This window comes from Mytilus californianus, unplaced genomic scaffold, assembly GCF_021869535.1.
Source record: "Mytilus californianus isolate M0D057914Y unplaced genomic scaffold, xbMytCali1.0.p SCAF_9, whole genome shotgun sequence".
Classification (NCBI taxonomy): domain Eukaryota; kingdom Metazoa; phylum Mollusca; class Bivalvia; order Mytilida; family Mytilidae; genus Mytilus; species Mytilus californianus.
The window spans coordinates 46,374,858-46,396,645 of record NW_026262745.1 but is presented as its reverse complement, the minus strand read 5'-3'; the positions used below and the strand labels follow the sequence as shown (position 1 = coordinate 46,396,645).

At 31.9% G+C, this 21,788-nt stretch overlaps 1 protein-coding gene across 4 annotated transcripts in view; it reads left to right on the top strand.

The window, feature by feature from the left end:
* LOC127714078 (uncharacterized) overlaps positions 1-21,788 on the top strand; it is a 56,584-nt gene that overhangs the window by 22,912 nt on the left and 11,884 nt on the right. For 2 of the 4 annotated variants that reach the window (XM_052220024.1, XM_052220023.1), the window contains exon 2: positions 19,580-19,712. In XM_052220024.1, the coding sequence (XP_052075984.1) occupies positions 19,584-19,712 (129 nt within the window). In that variant the 5' untranslated portion in view covers positions 19,580-19,583. Of the gene's footprint in view, positions 1-6,073; positions 6,132-19,579; positions 19,713-21,788 lie in introns of those variants that run through there. The other 2 variants (XM_052220027.1, XM_052220025.1) reach the window with 2 other exon arrangements.

Below are 21,788 nucleotides of genomic sequence, written 5' to 3'. Positions count from 1 at the left end.
TCAGGTTTGCACATGATATAATTCTTGAATAAAGATCCGCCCACATTCACGTGGGTTGATAGGCGGTGATACGATAGCAGTGAGAAATTGTCCGTGTTGATGATGTATAAATGAGTCACATTGTTTTGTAGAATTTTTTCAAAGTAAATCAAGCCATCAAGTATTTTTAACTCAAGGCTAAAAGCTTTGTCCACCGGAACAATAAATTAGCACTGTATCCCATCAAACAGGAAATGCGGATCGTTCTCAATGCAGAAAACGATTCTCGGTAAGGTGCAGTAGGACAGCCGTCCTTGCATACATTTTGTTATTATAAAACACCCATGCAACCACGCATCCCATATTGCATGATAGGACCCGACACCACTTTAGTGTTTCGGCAGTTAAGCTTTGGATGATCATTTTAAGATGCATTATTTTAATATAATCAAATATGAAAATTATTCATGTATATATTGATATATTTATATTTTAATTCTTCTTCAATAGATCTAGTTATTATGACAGATCTGCTATCATCAGGGGTCCAACTGTCAATGCTATGTTAAAGTTTTTAACTTTGATCTACTAAGCATATCTCCAACACTTTTATGTTTGCTATATGCAATTATTGGTGCTGTATTGAATAATTGTGCACAATCCTCGTCAAACTGTAATAAATGCTAGTGTTTCATGATATGTTTCTTTATCTTACGTATATATGGGTTATATTTAGTTATTAAAACTAACGGAATATTTTGTTTTTCTTTTGATTAGACAACTATTAGTGGAATAAAGTATCTGAAGTTGGAAAAAAAGAAAAGAAATTGTATGATAACAAAAAATTAATATCTATTTCTTTATAAATGATTAAGTAGGAAAAGGTGTCATAATTTAACTGAGTTATGAAGTTATCAAAGTTATTTAACAAATAAACATTAGACAGGAAATAGAATAAAGCCGCGACAATTACCATTCAATATTTAAAAGTGTTTAACTAATCTTACATTTTATCTGGACCATATTCGTTTTGGTATCTTAATATTTCAAACGTACACAATCATTTAAAAGTAGATCAAGAAGTGGTAATACAATCTCTTCTTCACACAGGAACTGTAAGTATATATATAGAAAACATGTCGGGAGGGCACAAAAAAAACTGAAATTGTACACTAAATTATACCATGATCAAAAATGAAAAGAGGAAAACATATGATGTACTAACTAAGCTGTTTTGTCAACTTATAAAACATAATTATTTCAATGTTTTACCAGTTTAAAAAAAAAAGTAAAATCACAAAAATACCGAACGCCGAGGGACATTCTATGCGGAAAGTCCCAAATCAAGTTGCTTATGCATGATTAACGCTGCTTCTCAACAATTTGCCCAGTCTTTAGCTTTTCATTCAGCAGTCATTTTCTATGTTGTGTTTTGTATACTTGTACTGTTGTCTGTCTTTTTTTGTCTTTTTTTGTTATCTTAGACAAAAGATTTGAATGTCTCTTTGGTATCTTTCGCCTTACTCTAGATCTTTAACACTCTTGGAATATACACGAAAGTGCAAAGCATATCAGTACATGAATAATTACTATATACCTGTTCAAGCTAAACTATTGTTCTGGTAACCGCAAAATGTTAGGCGAAAGATACCAAAGAGACATTCAAACTCTTTAGTCTAAGATATAAGATAAAAAATAAAGACAAAAGTACAAGTATACAAAACACAACATAGAAAACTAAAGACTGAGCACATGACCCAACTCAAAATCTGGGATGATCTCAGTTGTTCCAGAATGGTTTTCAGATTTTGCTCCACATCTGGACCCATTCAATGTATGTCCAATATATTTTTTTTTTTAGAAAACAATGTATATTTATTAAATTGGATAATACTAACCTTATTGTGTACAACCACATTTTGTTTATAGAAAGGACGTGTATTCCATGGCAGATATTTCGACGTCAATGAGAGCTTTTTTCCATGTTAAAAAGCTGTTCAGTTGTAGTTTAACGACCGTTTCTAAAACTTCATTAACACAATGGACAGATAAGGTTATCCCTCGTTTTTTTTTCTATTATCATTAACATAAGTTGAAGCAATATCTGCATTTGTGCGAAAATAGATATAGGAAGATGTGGTATGAGTGCCAATGAGACAACTCTCCATCCAAGTAACAATTTATAAAAGTAAACGCATGATTAACGCTGCTACTCAACATTCAAATTTTTCGTTTGAGGTAAGCCGTAACAGTGACACTTATTACCTATGAATAAAACCATGAATTGATACTAGGTGTTAATGAAAACACAAGTTCAAGAATATGTGTCATCAGAAAATCATGCTCCGCGCGCAATATGACATTTCCATGTATCGTCAATTGCCGAATATTGGTCAGATATGTTATTTTTAAGGAAACATTCTAATAGATATTGTTATTAAGCTTCATGTTAACATGTATTTATCAATTAGGCTAAATCTTAGAACAGCAACATTAAGACTTTTGAATTTCTAAGCTTTGCACTACTATTTCTCATGCTCAATTGAAATATCGACATCACCATCTCGTTGAAAAGAGTTTAAAAAAAAGGAATCGTACATGTAAATTACTTGTTTTTGGGGTATAATCATTTAGTGAAGAACCACACTAATTCTATCAGAAAATACACAAAACATGATATTATCAAAATGGTTGTCTTTAGATCGACAATATTCTTATTGAGTTTAGAGGATTCATATTTCAAAAGAAAGTCGGTATTCCAATGGATACTTATTGACCACAAGACATTTTAGAATAAATTAAATCTAAGCATCTTTCCTCTTGCAAGTATATAAATATTAAGCCTTTCTATCTTTATACTTAAAGTCAGATTCCTCCGAATGGCACATTCAGTAACAAATGTTTCGTGTAAGGAAATGATGAATAATACTTTTCGCAATGAATTGTTTCATATTTTACATGGCGCAGACTTTATAACCGACTAAATGGTTTTGAATTTCCACATTGTTGGAGGCAGTATGATTGCCTATTGTTGCGTACATCCACTTCATTTAAACATTTAGGGATACATAAGTAATTGTCTCATGGCTATCATGGTCCTTTTTAAACTAAGAAGTTTTAAATATAAATTAATTCATAATAGATTAAAAGCCTTCATAAAATCAACTTTATGAGACATGTTCCAATCAATCAAAAGTAAACAGTTATCAATTTTACATGTTAAGGGGCCAGCTAAAGCCCGCCTAAGGATGCGAGATTTTTTTGGTGTGTTGAAGATCCATTGGTGGCCTTTGGTCGGATTGATGTCTCTTTGTCACATTCTTCATTTCCATTCTCAATTTTATTCGAGTTCGTGAATTTGTTTTTGTTCAGGCCAACGATTGTTGAAAAATCATCGATAACAGATAGTCTTGAAAACCCGTAATCTTAGGTATATCCGTACCGATTTTGGAACTGGGTTACAAATCCTCACTTACCGATTTAATGCAATTATTTAATAAAACTTTGCTTTTCCTCATTATGTTATCACTTTTATGACCTATGTGCTCAATATGACACTGACTTTGTCTACATGTATGTGATGACTTGATACAGTGTTAAAGTTGTTTGATAGTGATGTGAAAGGAAAGATATGATTTGGGTGGGACTGTTTACGAATGAACAGGATACATGGAATGGTGTGAAATATCGAAACATATGCCGTGTGTTTTGTAAACTGGAATCCGCTTGTATTACGCTACACTTAAACAAAGTGTAGTAGTCAGCCGAGAACCAGCTTATGTGTATTGTATTTAATGTGAACTTTATAACGTCTTTTTGATACATGGCTCGGAGATGGTGTTTATTTATAAATGTGAGCGCCCGAAAATCTACCTTTACAACTTCTTTTATTATATTTCTTTGATGTCGTTTGTGCAACATTGCGCACAAAGGATGTCATTTGGGGTGTTGTAGAGATCGCATATAGTATTGTAAAGCATAATTTAATATACATTTTTGTTTTGTAGCCATGAAGTTTTCAGTTTATTTTCTATTTATGAGTTTGAACGTCCATTTGGTGTCTTTCGCCCCTCTTCTAAAATACAAATTAGCTAAAATATGAATACCAGTGTATTCAGATTGAACACAACGCTATACAAATCTTATGCTTCCGAATCGTATCTCTGGAACCACCTTCATCAGGAACGCGGAAAGACACAATCATGATAGCTGAAAGCACAAATACAGAGTCACGTCAAAATTCATAAGACAAAAAGAAACATTATAGCACAAATACAAATATCGGAAAACCTAACGTAGAATAAAAGATACACCACTTCTGCAACGATCATCTAAAACTCAAGTAGTCAGTATTTCTGTGTTGTCATAACTTATCATTGATATGGTCGTAATTATAAATTAACGGTTTAAAAATTTTGAATTTTATGAAATAATAAGGATTTTCTATCCCAGGAATAGATTACGTTAGTAGTATTTGGCTAACCTTTTAATAATGATTGGTGCTCAATGCTCCTCAGCTTAGTACTTTTTTGGCCTTTATGGGTTTTATTTTTCATTCCAGTGTTTGCGCTTTAGTATAAGATTTAAAATTTCTGATCTGATTAAAGAACTAAAATGATAATTCTGTTATTTGTTTTTTGTGAAAGTTGAAAAATCCTAGCACTTAAAGGTAAAACAATCTTGATAGAAATACACCACATTAAAACTATAATTTTTCAATTCATCTTTATTTTTTAAACAAGAAAAGAAAAATTACCATACGGGACCTATATAGACTGACAGGTGTTTCAATTTAGCCATTCCCTTAAAAGTGTCTTTTTAAAAAGTACTTGATACAAATTTTGCTGGCAAGGGTCAAGCTTGAAAATAGAATATCATTGAACCTTTCCAGAGTTATCAAGTTATCATGTTTAAAATGAACAATTGGCAGGAAATAGAATAAAGACAAGGCAATAAATAAGGTTAAAAAACTAATATTTCATTTTTACAAGACCACATTCATTTGTTATCTGAATATGTCAAATGTGTATTAAAATGTTGAATATTATTGATGTCTAAATCTCTTTATTAAGAATATCTTTTTGAAAAAAAACAATGTATTTATTAATAGATCCAAGAAATAAACTATATACTAGATAAACGATATGAATAAAAAAATTATTTTGGATGTGTCAACATGTGGCTCCATTTATTAAAGGTGTCACGGTAGTATTTGCATTCCGAAATTTTGGTTGTTCTTTTGTGTACCCTACTTAGGTCAATGTATCTGAACATTATGATTGGACAAAAAATACAGTATCAACTGAACATACTTTCCCAAACTGAGGGATGAATGAGGTGTAGAAAAATATGAAATAATTTTACATACAGGTGAAAATGAAATTTTGAGAATTTTGAGAATTTTGTATTTACTGCATGCTAAAAGACCTAAAAGCACTAGTGGCCTTTGGTTTTTAAAGATAGCAAAAATAGTAAACCGTCATAATACATATTCAAATTAATTTCTGAATAGTGTATAATGAAAGTACTTCAGTTAATTGTGTACATGTATGTAGTATTTTGAAAGACACTGGACCATTGATCAAAATGGACCCTTATGTTTGTATTGCGTGCTAGGAAATTAAATACAACCTATGTACTGTACATTTTTCTGTTGAACGATTGATTTTCAAGAGCGCGTTTGCTTCATCTAATCAAACTTGCTGCTTTTCGAATGTATCTTATAGGTCCGATTCGAAATACAAAAGTTCTGTTGTTTTCAATAAGAATCGAAATAGTTCTGTCATGTAAAGAATGCTTGGTATAAGGATATTGCCAAGCATCATGACTTCCTATATTAAATTTAGCATAGAGCATGACATGAGAGAATTGTTTCTAAAATCTATGGCTTATAGAATAATAATATAGAAAATTATATTTAAGACATTTTCATTTATTCATAAAGTAATGAAGTCCTAGATCTATGTTTACAAACACCACATGTATCTGACTTAAATGTTTTAGTCATCGTGGAACAGGTGATATCAGGTAAAACACAGGTAAATTATCATTCATAAATTTCGCAATAAATGCAAATCTGAGTAGTATACTATCTATCCGACGACAAAATTGACGTCAGACCGACCGGTTACAACATTGCAGCTTGCAAGTAGGTAAGGTAATGAATCTTTTTCTGACACTTTTATTTAAAGTTCTATTCAAATTTACATTAAGATGCTGTTGATTGTTCGGCGGTAAAATAGTTTGCGGTTTTTTTTTATATTTGTGATACCAAAAGCTAATTGGAGTATGTCAGTATGGTCATCCCTGGTCTTTTTCTACCCAGTAGATTACATGTGCTGAAAATGCCGGTTTGGCTATGCGGCATGTATAACTACGCAGCAACATCCATTTGGAATAAAAACGTTTAATCCGCTGCCACGTGTAAGGAGAGTACAACACTCTCTCGCAGTATATCGCTATAAATTTTTTATAGGTATGGAAAACCCTATTGAAATAGCTGTCGTCAGTATGGCCACTGTGCAAATTAGCAAAGTGCTCAAAATTTTGCCAAATGGTATGCGAAGTCCGATATAGCAAATGCATAGTAACTGTCAACACTTCAATATCTTTCACCTGGTCGACCCATTTTATTATTTATTGTTATGGTTTCCTCATGTTTTACCAACCATCAATCAATTAAGAAAGCCAAAGACCTCATTTTTTAATTGACGGTCCTTTGAAACTTACTGAGTCGATAAAAAATAGTGTATGAATGCGAGTAGAATGAGTCACATTTTCTCATTTGCATGATTTTTGAATATCATGTATTGACTAAGGTTTCTTTTTTTCTTCAAAATGCAGAAAATATGAAAATGAAACGTTAAGGCCGACATTTTGCATAAGAAAACCCGTATCAAACCTTTTGAAGAAGCAAATAATATATATGACAATAAATTGCAAAAATTAGTTGGGAATTTTGCGTAATTTGACATATAAATGTTGAGTCTATAATTTTCAGTGGAATTAAAATCCATTGCAAAATATCATTAGTTCAACCTTTAAGTATATGTACAGTCAAACTAGCATACAAAGGACACACTTGGGACAAAATGAAATTAATCTTATATCAAATATGATTTGAATTCAGGTTACAAATGTAGAGTTACTACAGAAGGGCGAACACAATTATGATTTGACAAGACAGTTTTATGCATAATAGAAGTGAGTTAATGGCAGGTTTGACTGTTTATATCTAAATAACAAATGTTATTTAGACTGAAATATTCCAATACCTCTTTAACCAAAACTTCCTTTTTCGGGTATTACCTTTTCTTGGTTGATAAATACTAGAAAGTAACCAACGCACACGCGGGTATGCAGGACACTTCAATATACTACATGTATGTATGACATTATCCTTGGTGTCTTTTAAAGACCGTATCAATTTTATACAGTGGCGATACTGTTCTGGTATTCCATACATGTAAGAGATGTGGATAACACTTCAAGTAGACCGCATATCAAACATAATAAATATTACGTTTTTGTAACTTCTTTTCATGAACATGTTAAAAATAATCTTACTGCAGGTTAGATGCTGTTACATATTCAATTGTAAAAAAGGCGAATCTATAAGGCTTGTAATGTAACACACCCGCAGAATTATCACTTCAATCTTAAACCTTTTTATCTTATTTTCTTTATTCAATAAAGCAATATTTGTAGCCTCAAATCAAATAATTATGATCCTCTGGTCGGTTTTACTATTATTTACTCAGGTCCAAAATAACATTTTTTCAGCTACAAAATACAATTTTTTTTTCTGATAGATGTCTGGCAATATTAAAACAAACGCACTTGAAATCATGATCACCCTACTACAAGTAAGTTAAATTGTCTAGTATTTTAAACTCAAAATCCACTATGCCCTTTACAATTGACAATTAACAAATGTATCTAGCTCATCGTCTAAGATAATAAAACCCCCGCTTTAAAAGAAGTAGGGGTATACTGTTTTACTTCTGTCTATCCGTCCATCCGTCCGTCGTCCGTCCATCCATCCATCCATCCATCCATCCGTCCATCCATCCATCCGTCAGTCCGTCTGTCCGTCCCATGAAAATTTTTTGTCGCATCTTTCTCAGGAACTACAAGGTTTTCTGAAATTTTGTTTCATGGTTTATATAAGTCAGCTATACTGAGTGATGTGTTTACAGATTCACCACTCAACAACTTCCTGTTGACCGTCAAGTATTTGGGCGGGGGTATCATCAGTGAGCAGTAGATTGCAGTTTCACTTGTTGTTTACAGCCTTTATAAATTTATTGAAACCAAACTAGTTTTGATCAAATCAACACACAGAGGAAATTGTGAAAGACGAAAGATGAATGGAAAATAGGTGTAATTTAATAATTAATATCCCACTTCATCGATCACCGTTCACAGATAGAGGCGGATACTAATATGATTTGTTGATGTAATTTTTTTTAACACCAAAACATTTACCCTCTCCTTAGACTTAAATGCCGGCATCTCACAAGGTTAGCTAATTTTTAGAATGCTTATGAACATGATGAAGTCTTTACATTATTCCGTTAAAGGTTCTGATTCAGCTTTTAGTCTTAGAGAACATGGTTGAAAGGTAATTAGCTGTTAACTTCATGTTCATCGATTCGACTAAAAATCTCATTGTTATTCATCACATTCTAAAACGTCTATCCAAATAAAAAGTTCCAAACGAATCAATTTTCTCGTTATAATGTATCAACATATCATGAGTATTTTAACATTTTAATCTAATTAACTCTCGAGATTATCTCCGAGGAATTCCGTTGATTATACTCCTAAGATTAACATAAATATGAATATAAATACACATGCCAGCATGTGCAATTCTGTAATGAAGATTTTTTTTTAATTCTGTTTGAGTTTCTCCTGTCCATGTCATAGAAATAACTAATATGTAAATTATCGCTTTACTTGTATTTGAAAGATTTATTGATGGCCGAATCGGTCAACAAAAGGCTGCCTCGTTTTACTTTTAATTTTGACACTCTATTCATTTAAAAGAAAACATGCTTAGTCTATGTGAAACCAATATCCGGTAAGGATTAAATTAGATTTTACGCGAATTAGGATACAAATGAGTTGAGTTATTGACCTGCCAGCCAATGATACGTTTATGTGGCCTTTTTAACTTTTTTTACTCGAACGTCACTGGTGAGTTTTTTTTTCTGGACGAAACGCGTGTCTGGCGCAAATAAAAAATTCTAATCCTGGTATCTATGATGAGTTTAATTCCAACCACTGGGTCGATGCCATTGCTGGTGGAGGTTTTATTCCCCGAGAGTATCACAAGCGCAGTAGTCAGCACTTCTGTGTTGACAGGAATTATAACTGATATGGTCATAATCATAAATTATCTCTCTACAAACTATGAAATCTTTTAAAACTAAGGCTTTTCTACCTCAGGAATAGATTAACTTAATTGTATTTGGCAAAACTTTTAGTCCTCATTGCTGTTCAATTTCGTACTTTATTTGGTCTTTTTAACTTTTTTTTATTCAAGCGTCACTGATGAGCCTTTTGTAGGCGAAACGCGCGTTTGGTGCAAATACAAAATTTCTATCCTGATATCTATGTATTGATAAGTTTATTTATGATTATTTTGCCCAATTAAAAAAAAAATGACTGCCAATAGAAAATATTATTTCACAGTTCAATTCATATATTCAATCCATATAAATGTTTGAAACAAAATTTTATATTTCATTTTTTGTCAACTTCGTAACTAATGACAATACAACTTAGTTGTTATTCGTATATTGTTGTAGTATAAATCATGCCGTATGTTTCATTTTTGGATTGTTTTATATATGGTCATCTCGGGGCCTTTAATAGCTGGAAAAACAGTATAGGTTTCAACTTAAAATTACCTTTAAATTAGAGTTTCTCTTCATTATGACATCAGAGTCTGTTAAATTTGATACAGTGATGTACGTGTTATTTATATGGTTCATAAGCGGTTTGAGAAAAATGTTTCTCATCACTAGTGAAATATCTGTTCTCGACAAATGATTGGATGAAATTTAATCATAACGTTAAATTTTCTTCCGAATTTTCTATTGTGACGTTCTGAAAAAAAAAGCGACCATGCCTGATGACGCCACATATAAATAACACAACTTTCTGCAAATCTTTGAAAAGAAACGATAAAAAGTATTAAAGAAACAGATTCCCCCACTATAACTCGTGTATTACGATCGATATTTCTCCACTCTCAACAGTCAAATTTCAATTATATAAAAAATCTCAGCAAGCCTCGTGCTTTAAATATTGAAATCTACCTGAGTGGAGAAATATAGAAGCACACTTGGTGTAGTGATGACATTTATATGTACTTCTGTTGCAACATTGTAAACAAGGGCTACTTAAAATCAGAAAGTTTTTGTGTCGATTTTTATCTATGGTCTTTGAATAGAAATTATAAAAAGTATTGATGCAATTTTAAAGATTGAATACCTGATTGTCCGATCAGGAAGATGTAATGAAAACCTTTGCAAAACGATGATACAATATACAAATTTTTTTCCTTTATTTGTGTAAGTAGTACATTTTTTTTGAACAATGATGTCAAAGATCGATTACTAGCAGATAATTTTAATCACGCATCCCCTTGTCTTAGTGCGGTTGATTATGACGTCTGGAAAATGCAATGTCTTGTATGGTTCCAAATACATGATTGACAAGTGTTTAAATACATTGTTCATAAAATTAGAGTTCATTACGTATTGAATCAGTTTCATTTATATATTTAAAGAAAACTATTGTTCTCAATATTCCCTATTAAAAGTGAGCACGTTAAATTTTTTCGGGATTACCAGAATTATGTTTTTCCTTTTTTCAGGAAACGAGATATTTTTCTATTAACATTGTGACCTATTCGAAACCACGATATCTATGCGTCCTGTCCTTTATATAGGTGTTATATTCAATGATAAGAATAACAAATGATCGAAAGATACGTAAATTCTGTTCTTATCGTCGAAATGGGAAAAATACCTACCTACATCATTTTCCCAATTTTATTTTCAACTTGTACGTTATAAAAAGTATATATTGTAAATTTCTTCTAATGATCAATTATTTGTAAATTGTGTATGTATCGGAGAAAACAATACTTAATAGTAAAACTTGTGCCACCGTTTGCATAAATTTTCAACAATAAAATATGCTTAAAATAAATAGAAATTAGGAGATTAGAAATTTACAAACATGAATTTTTTTTTCCATGAACGTTCAATATATATGTCCTGAAGAGAAACAATCAGATTTGATGAAGTATGCATTAACATCTAGAACTTCTAACTAATTAACCAGAGGATGAAAATAATATAACATGCTTTAGACAAAACCAAAGCGCTTTTTATGTTGTTATTCTTAATTTCAAAATCAAATAACGCCATTTAGCATGGTGCAAAAGTTGGGAGTTTGTCACAACCATATTTGACATCCGACTACCACCAAACTGATGAAAAAGGAATATGTGTTATCATGAAACTCCGATAGCAATGTAACATGTCCATGTTCAGTATCGGTATCGAAACCTTAATGTTGACATATACCTTTTTAAAAGTTCCATTCATAAATAAACATAAGCACTACGCTTCAAGTTGGTGTCAGCCTTTCATGGTAAATTATCCTGACAATATCAAAATGCTCAATCTAATACTGTTTTGACGGGTGTTTTGGCAATATTTCACTGAATTTTGAGTCATGAATGCTCTTCAACTTCGTATTATATTTTGCCTACGTTTTGATTGGAGCTTCTATGATGAGCCCTTGCAGACAAAATGATTGTCTGGGGTACAAACTTATACGTCTGTGGTATTGTTAATGTTTTTATTTTCTATTTACACACATATAAAATAAATACAATGAATTTAAAGTAAGAGGATAAAAAACTTTACAATGCATTTAAAGTAAGAGGACACACTGTACCTAAAAAAGTAAGAATGATTGATTTCATAAAGAGATTAAAAGTTGAATGTCATTTTTTGTATAATATGAATCTAATAAAATTTAGATCTAATCACTTTCTCCCTTTTTTTCTATGTTACTTTGTTTCATCAAAAAGACTACAAAGCAAAATGGGAGAACAAGTCATTTTAATTAGATTGAGCAATAAGCACAAATATAAAATAAATACAATAAATTTAAAGTAAGAGGATATAAAAATACAATGAATTTAAAATCAGGGGATATAAAAAATACAATGAATTTAAAGTTAGAAGATACACTCTACCTTAAAAAGTAAGAATGATTGATTTCATAAAGAGATAAATAGTCAAATGTCATTTTTTTGTATAATATGAATCTAATCAAATTTAGATCTAATCACTTTTTTCCTTTTTGTCTATGATACTTTATTTCATCAAAAAGACGACAATGAAAAAATAGGAGAGCAAGCCATTTTGATAAGTTTGAGCAATAGAAATATATCAGCTGATCGACAATATATAGTAGTTAAATCACGGGTGTGTAATCACAGAGTTTGAGCATGGTAACCTTTTTACCGGTATATTGCTTCATGAGGTATGTACATGTACATCAAAATGTCTTTTCATATTTCACATTGGAAATTAATGTACATGCAAATCAAATTTTGAACATCTAGATTAAAATTTGGGAAACCATTATAGATTAGAGAACCACTTTTTGATAGTTTTCTTTTGTATTTTTAATGCTCTCTAATGTCAGTATAGATCTAGCATTTTTCAAATGTTATGGTGAGAGTATCGCTGATTCGTCATCAATGGATGAAACACATCCAGTGAGTGATCGCTCGTAATTTACACCTTGAGATTTAATATTGTCTTTTAGCCATTAGAAAAGTCTTAATATGGTTTGATTTTTCTGAATATTGACCTTTGACCTAAAGATTTGGTTCTTGTTAAAACTCACATTTCAATGCCGATAAATAATCATCAACGTTGTTGTTGAATTATAGAGCGGAATTATTTGTGATGGACAGACCGACAAGCTGGCATCTTTCACAGTGTCTAGACAATTAAGATTTTTGTTCAAATCAGCATTACTTATTTACAGTAGACATCAAAGACCATATGTCTTTATGTCAAATTTTGTCCATGCTGTAGGGGCAAACCACATTTAAGACATGCTCTTAGACTATTGGCAAGGCCATCTAGCTCGACAAATCTTCTCCCATCTCACCAGTCTTCAGATGACCTAGTCTGATTTACTTCATCTAATACCTCTTCCTCCCTTGCATGTTGTATTTGAGATGTTTGGCACGAAAATTATCCAAATATAATGCATGCATCAATATGTATACCTTTTATATTCATTCATATATTTATAATATTCATTCATATATTTATAATATTCATTCATATATTTATAATATTCATTCATATATTTATAATATTCATTCATATATTTATAATATTCATTATTACTCTAATGATACTCAACAAAGGTGTATTGTTGCCCTGTATAATATAATTGTATATTTATCAACAATCATAGTCACTTCATTATTGGTTTCAGAAAAAATCTTTAATAATTTCAATGGATCACGTTTAATAGTCGCACATTTTCCTTAAATTTGGAAACTGATGTAAATTGACTTAAACTAACAGTATTATGTTAAATCCCACCGCCTTCATTCTGTCCCAAGTCAAGAGCCTCTGGCCTTTTTTTAATCATGAGTGTTTTTTTAATTTAAGTTTATTTATATATTTTGGAGTTTAGTGTGACTTCCATTTTGATTGAACTAGTACATATGTTGGGGAACCTGCTGAAGCCCGCCTCCGGGTGAGGGATTTTCTCGCTGTGTTGAAGATTCATTGGTAGCCTTCGGCTGTTTTTTTCTCTTTGTTGTTTCTTTGACACATTCCCCATTTCCATTCTCAGTTTTAATTTGAACGTTAAATTGAATTATGAATAGTCCGGCACCATTCATTCTTGTAAGCAACATTGAAACCTTGATCCCTTGCTGCTGCTAAAAATATATAAAGATTATCTTCATGGTCAACATAATTTTACGTATATAAATGTGGTCGTGTAGATGTTCATGTTGTCATGTATATTTCGGGGATCAAATGGGTTACTTACTCGAGAAATAGTTGTGGTCATTAGTTTTAAGTTAAATTTTGGTCCATCGGGTATGCTGACTCTTCGACACCTTCAAATACCTCTTGGATTTGAAGGCGTGCTTGCGTATTCTTGTCATTATAACTGCCGGTACCAGCTGTTTAAGTTTTGCGTTTGCAGACTGTTATCGTTTACAAATAGCGCCGAAAATCAAACTTGATGTCTTGATCATGCGATCGCAAAATTGTTTTCATAAATCGACACTAAAACACCTTTAAATTTTAAAAAGTTTCAATGTATACAATTTTGACTAAATTTTATCATCTGATGTTTATTCATAAAATAACGAGTTATACACTTTACCGACAGTTCGAGTTGCGCAGTTGAATCAAATTCGTCAGCTTCATATCTCCTTAAGCAACTCAAACCTATCCAAATTCAAAGTGTGAACTTACGTGTTAAATAAAACTAAGTAGTTCCTGATGTTCAACTCGTATCTAATTTATCAATCCGGTAATCCCTTTGTGTCAAATTTTCAATGCTCCTCGTTAGAGATGTTAAATAAAATTAACATAAAGGATTAAGCATTGTAGACTGTCTCATTTGTCTCCTTGAATTAAAATCAAAAAGTATAAATCTACCGATTCACATTTATCGAACTAGATAAAGGCATACTGTCTAACTTCGACATATTTTCTCAGTACCGTTACATTGATAAACTAATACTAATATGTCAATTGAGGCATGTTTGCGATATTACACATGACCTTTATGCACTAATTTTTTTTAAGATATCATTATCTTATTCCTAATTTCCTAATAATTAATAGACAGCATAGACTTTTTTTATTTACCGACTTTTTGCTCTGGGTTTTATAATTTTGACAGGTTACGTACTCTGCGGTTAGACATTCTTGAATTCAATCAGATATGAGCAACCAGAAAAGTAAAATCAAACGTTTAATCTGTGCAATTTGGGGTGAAAGTTTACTGTTTTCCGATTATTATGTCGTGTTTTTTCCGCAAAACATTGTACCGATTGAAAGCTTGATTTTACTTCTTTACGTTGCTTGACCGAGTAACAGGATGTCCTACCAAAGAGAAGGTAAACTGTCGAAAAAATATAAACTTCAGAGTCAATAGTCGGTAATATGAAAATAGACTATTGACATAAAGGAAGATTATAAGATCTCGTGTTTGTCCCCTGGAATTAAAAAATCAAAGGTATAAATCTACCGACTAGCGTTATTCATATTTGATAACATATAGGTAGTCTACTGACATTGTTTTTAATTCCTCTTGATATATTGGCATTATGGTTTAAAACGTCTTGCATTTAGTAAAATAGAAAATTAATCAATTTCAGATATTAGCTAGAAAAATATTTAACAGATGTATTACTCTCGCAGTGATATTAAACTAATGTGGATTCTTAAAAAATCTAAAGAACTTTTAATTTTAAATTTCGATCTTTCTATGAAATTAATTCCATCAAAATTTTTTTAACCCTGTCTACCAATCTTCCCTATGTGAAAATAAAAAATCGTATAAAAGAAATAATCCAAAATGTTATTCAATAAAAAAAAAAGGTAGCATACAAGCTATGAATTTATTACTTTGGGATACCATACGGCATATTTTGAAAATACTGATTTCTTTTTATTATTATATGAGTCGGAGTTCCTTCAGACACTTGTCAAAAACAAGACGATAAAAGAAGCCAGATAATTTTATTTCACATTTTGATATATTGCTGAGATACTCATAAACAATCCAAATTTTTCTGATTGGATTCTATCAATACATCCTCCAGAACTAGAAATTAAAAAAATAACCCACATCAAATTCAAAAATAATACATGATGGTCTTGAAGTATAGATTCTAGGTACGGACGTTGTTTATCACCTTAATAACGTGTTATAATGTTCTTTTTAAAATTGCTAACCTTTACTGTTTAGTCCGTTTTTTGTAATATTCTTTTGATGTGGGTCGGTACGTATGCATCCCGACAATATGGGGTTGTGCTGAGGTCGGTTTTATTTTCTCTTATCTTTCATTTTTACATATGTGCTTTGTCTGTATATCATTTTGATTTTTTTATTGTTGACATATTTGTTTGTTTTATAATGATTAAGATTATAACACAATGTTCACTGATGTGCCCCTATTTTTAACATTTTTATCTGTTATGTCTGTTTGTTTTGTTCAAAAATTGTTGTCAATGTAATGGAATTTTATGTAAATGTCATACAAGTGAGAGGTTAAGCTAGCTGTAATACCAGGTTTAATCCACCATTTTCTACATAAGGAAATGCCTGTACCATGTCAGGAACATGACAATAGTTTTCCATTCTTTAAATGTGTGAGCGCTTTTGATTATGCCATTTGATATGGGACTTTGCAACTTCAATTTTCCTAGGAGTTCGGTATTTTTGTTGTTTGACTTTTTACAAGGATCTTAATAAAAAAAAAGATCCCTTTTGATATAAAGCCTCCGCCCATATCTATTTTGTCTAAAACTTTTGTGTAAAATTGCAATTTTATGTCACATTTATCAGTTTTGGTTTCAAAGTGACATCACAAGTGACCTTTCTGCACTAGGTGTTTAGATTAAATAAACCCGTACATTTGTCAATTACATAGTTTTACACAAAATTGTGAAATTTGCATTATTCGATAAAAATTGGTTAAATCTGATTGCTTGTTTAAAACAAACCCGAAACAAAACTGTACCAAATTTCAGTGTTTTTTTAGATACAAGGATACTGTGACATTGGCTTTAAACGTACTGACTATATATAAACTCAATATGTCTCCTTTCCATGAAAGTAGCATTCAAGTGATTGGGTTTTGTGACGGTTTGTCATTCACATTGTTCAAAAGATAACATCCATTTAAAAAAAATCTGCCATATTTCAGTAACCGCTGTAAAAATAGTTCACAGAAACCAGGCTGAAGCCCATATCCAGGTGCGGAACTTTACAGCTAATTTGAAGACCCATTGGTGGCTTTCGGCTGTTTTCTGCTCTTTGGACGGGTTGTTGTCTCTTTGACACATTCCACATTTACATTTTCAATTTAATTTAAATTTCCTAATTCTTGACGCGCGTTCGTACATATTTTACTTGTTGATATGGGCAAAATCAAATACGAAGATGAAGAACATTAAAAATCAAAATTTAGAAAAATTTAGCCAAATACGGATAAGGCTGTGCCTGAAAGTTATCAAAAACAAACTCTAAGAATTACGACTTATTTAACATATTATAAGCAGAAGAAAATACAAAAAAAATCCCATATCAAATCTATTTCACGTCAACACACCAAGTGCTGTGACCACTGGACTAGTGATAACAATTGAACATACGATTGTAAAAAAGTATACTTAACTTAATTTATTTTTTAAACAGACTAGAAATCATTTAGTCCTTTCTTCGTTTTTGATCTTTAATGAATTTTATATTATATTCGACTGAATCTTTTATATGAGACAAATTATCTTATCACGAATTTAATAGTATTACACTCTGGACTACATTTACAGTAAAGGTGAAAATAGAAAAAAAAATTAAATCCTTCATAGTACATAAGCGTTTTGAAAGTGTCGTTCTATCCATTTTAGTTTTCTGTAATCTTCAATATTTATTAATGCATGTCTAAATTTTCTCTTTTTACAAAATATTTGTTTCTTGTACATGACGTTTAAATATCCTTCTCCTCGTATATCTGATACGGTAAATCCTTTCAATTGATGATGTCTTAAAATAGCTCTATCCGTTAACAACCCAGGTAATATGTACTGATGGCTTAACAATCACACTTCCTGTGCATATTACTTCATTCATGGTTATCTGAAACAGTATAGTGATTAAAGTGTTCCACTTTTCAAGATATCAATGCAATAGAAAAAAGCGCATTACAGTGATTTGAAATGATAAAGCATTAATAACAAATATATTTTTCTGTTTGCAAAAATGTTTAATTACTTTTTATGGACAACCTAGCTAACACATTTTCATCGATAAAGGTTAGGGGCTTATCTATGAAATTGTAAGATAAATGTTCAAACAGTGTGATTCTGCTTTTGATATTAACCTGACGTAAAATTTGTACTAAAAAAGGACCTTGTGTACTGTTATCTTGTGTCAATACTGTTTTAGCGTTTTCTTCACTTAATGTCGTTTAGAATTTACAACCAGTATATTTGGCGCGAAACATCATGAATATAACCAAAATTCATGTAGTTGTACACACACATATATATATAGATATCATATAAATTACAATATGTATCAATTTTGTGAAACATTATACACCTATTGACTGGGTATGAGGGTAATAGCAAGTTTGTTGTCCCTGAGATACCAACTATTGCTCGAGGCGAAGCCGAGGGCAATAGTTAGTTTCAAAAGGACAACAAACTTGCTATTACCCTCATAACCAGTCATTAAGTGTTTTATTATACCGAACAAAACAACTTTCTAAAAAGACTACATACACCACTTGAAAAAAAAATTATCACATAGACATGTACAAGATGAACCATCAGGTTTTTTTTCCCTGTGTGGTATTTGTCAATAATCTATTTAGTGTAATCAAGACCAGGAATCCTTGTGTAAAAATTGCCGTGCATATGATCAACATTAGCTAAAGTATTTTACCGTACACCAAAGCAATCCCAGATTATGAAGACGACGACAGACCAATACCATACATTACATGTTTTAGTTCTTAAAATATGTCGGGTAGATTTTTTTTTTCAATTGCTCCTGGAAAGTAATATATTAATTTGAAATTACGACAGATACATACATATTATAACGTTTACGATATTTCAGAGTTTAACGTTGCCAAGCGCACAAATCCAAGCAGAATAGTCGATGACGTCATTGTTGTCCAATAAAAAATTAGTATGAAAAAGAACGGGAAATATGTTTATAAAACTATTGACCGGGGTAATAGTCTTTGAAACTATTGACTGGTAAATAGTCTGTGGAATGAAATAGCACAAATATTTCATTCTTTTTTATATAGAAAAAACATACTGAGGTACAATAAATATCTTATATTGGTAATAAATTCAGTTTTAAAGGTCTAAATTTATCATGATGTAATAGTTAGGCTATACACTTATACGTTGAAAAACCCGGTTTTCCCTTTTGCTGTATTACCTAAAACATTTAACTTGAGTTATGAGCTTAAAAAATTCTACCAGATGATCGCTTTGTGGAGGTGAATTCAAACTAACTTGGTGACACATTTTGACAAATTGGTTTTGTAAGTGACGCCCGAATTGAAAAAAATTAAAAAGGTAAACTAAAGTACAAAGCTGAAGAGCATTAAAGATCCAAAAATACGAAAAGTTTTGCCAAATGCAGTATTTGGTTAACTGTTATTTTATTTTAAGTGTTTCTTTTTGGTCATGGTATATGCCTGTTTTATTCGAAATAATTGTATCCTTGCTATTATTGATATTTCTCCTTCTATTTAATTGGTGTGCAGTGAAATGGGAAATTGTCTAAGTGCTAGCACAAACAAAAGAGACGGACTGCATAAACTAGAGGCATCACTTGAATGTAAAAGTACCCAAACTGACAAGTACAATGAGGATGAAAGCGGAGAAAAGGCAGAAAAGGTGAGTACAGATAAAAGTCAAAATGACAATTAGCAATGGAGGCGCGTTGAGGTAAATGTATATACATATATATTCATATACAAATATGTTCATTTCGCTTTTCCATTGCTATGTTCCCAGTATTCCTCCGACTTAAAATTTGTCTCTTTTCCACTATATTAATGTATTACCGAAAGCTGAATTTTTAGTTCCGTCTAGGTGGCCGAGTGGTCTAGAGCGCTGCAGACAGTACAGGCGGTGTTGTCACGATGTCCCAAAAGCATGAATTCGAATCCCGGCGAGGGAAGAACAAAAATTTGCTTCCGCAAATTTGTAGATTTAAATAAACATTGCTGTGCTGATATTTAGAATAGTTATATATATATATATATATATATACTAGTAGTTGGTTTTTCATCGTTAGTAGAGATTATCAAAATTTTATATTTTCAATAATCTGGTTTAATTCAATCAAATATTTGTGTGCGTGTGTGGGTGTTGCAGCCTTTAGTTCATTGTCATATATGGCATGGCCATATATGGCGCTGTCACGTGGAATTTGAATTTTGGAATTCCCGCATCGGGCACTTGTTAATTTGCTGTCGACAACAATGCAGGTGCTGCAGAAAATAGTTTAATTATTTAAAAACTAAAAGATGCCAAACAAAAAAAATGCCTGGGGATCGCCATCAAGGGCCATTGGAAAGAAGAGGAAGAAGACGAGAAGTAAAGAAGGACAGGGAGTACGGAACGTAGACGTCACTCAAAAGAAGGACGCAAACGAATGGAAAGGAAAAGACAGGAGGTGGATCACGTGGAGACACAAGGACCAGAAGAAAATGCTGAAATATCATCAGGTAATGAGTCGGAGGAGGATGCACAGCATCCCCCCCTTTTAGGCACGACCCGTAACACAAAAATTTTGAAATGGCAAATAATTCAATTGATTTCACCCCGACACAAGAGGCTAGCATTCATGACACAGTGGGGGAACACGTGCCTTTTAAAATTCAGGAAAAGATTTGGGAGGGAAAGTTTATTGAGCTACATTTTCTTTTGAGAACGCAAAAAGAAATGGATGAGGTTGACGAGGGCAATTTGAAATTAAAAAGGGGGAAAATTTGCATTGAAAAAAGATCGTCGGGTGTTTATTTGTCCATAAATGAATGGACTTCAGCATTCATGGTTTTTATGAGTGTCTACATTGAGAAATACAGTACTCGGGCACAGGAATTGTTAAAATATATGCGTGATATAAGATTAGCGGCAACGAGGTCAGAAAACTGGGCCACCTATGACGAGCAATTTAGGCTAAAAATAGAAGAGAATCCAAATTTATCTTGGGGAAACATACACGTACAAAAGAACACATCAGCAATCACAGGTAACTAGTGGTAGTGCGAATATGTCATGTAAATACTATAATAATGGTAATGACTGTCCCTACTTCCCTCGTTGTAGGTGTAAACATGTATGTGAAATATGTAGTGGCAAACACAGAAAGGCCTAATGTAATAACCGGGCCCAAGGAAGAAGTAACAAAAAGTATTAATTTTTATTCATTAGGAAATACTCCTGTTTTAGTATCTGTCTTGGAAAATTATTTAGAATTTTACCCACATAACAATGTACCACATGAAATTATATCTGGTTTCAAATATGGTTTTTCATTAAAATATTTTGGCTCTAGGGAACCAAGGGAGAATTCCAATTTAATAAGAGCAATACAGCTACCCAACATTTTTAAAGAAAAATTAATGAAGGAAGTTAAACTTGGTCGCATTGCTGGTCCTTTGAGATACCCGCCTTTTTCCCACACTTCAGGTATCACAAATGGGGCTAGTGCCAAAAAAGGATGGGGATTTCAGACTTATTCAACATTTATCCTATCCTGAGAATAATTCAATAAATGATTTTTTTGATAAAGATCATTGTTCAGTGCAGTACAGTTCAGTGGACGAAGCAGCATGTTTGATTAATAGACACAAAACATTTGCCCGTTTAAGTAAGTGTGATGTAAAGGCGGCTTTTTGCTTATTGCCAATTGCCCCGCAGAATTTTGACTTGTTGGGGATAAAATTTCAGGGTGAATATTAT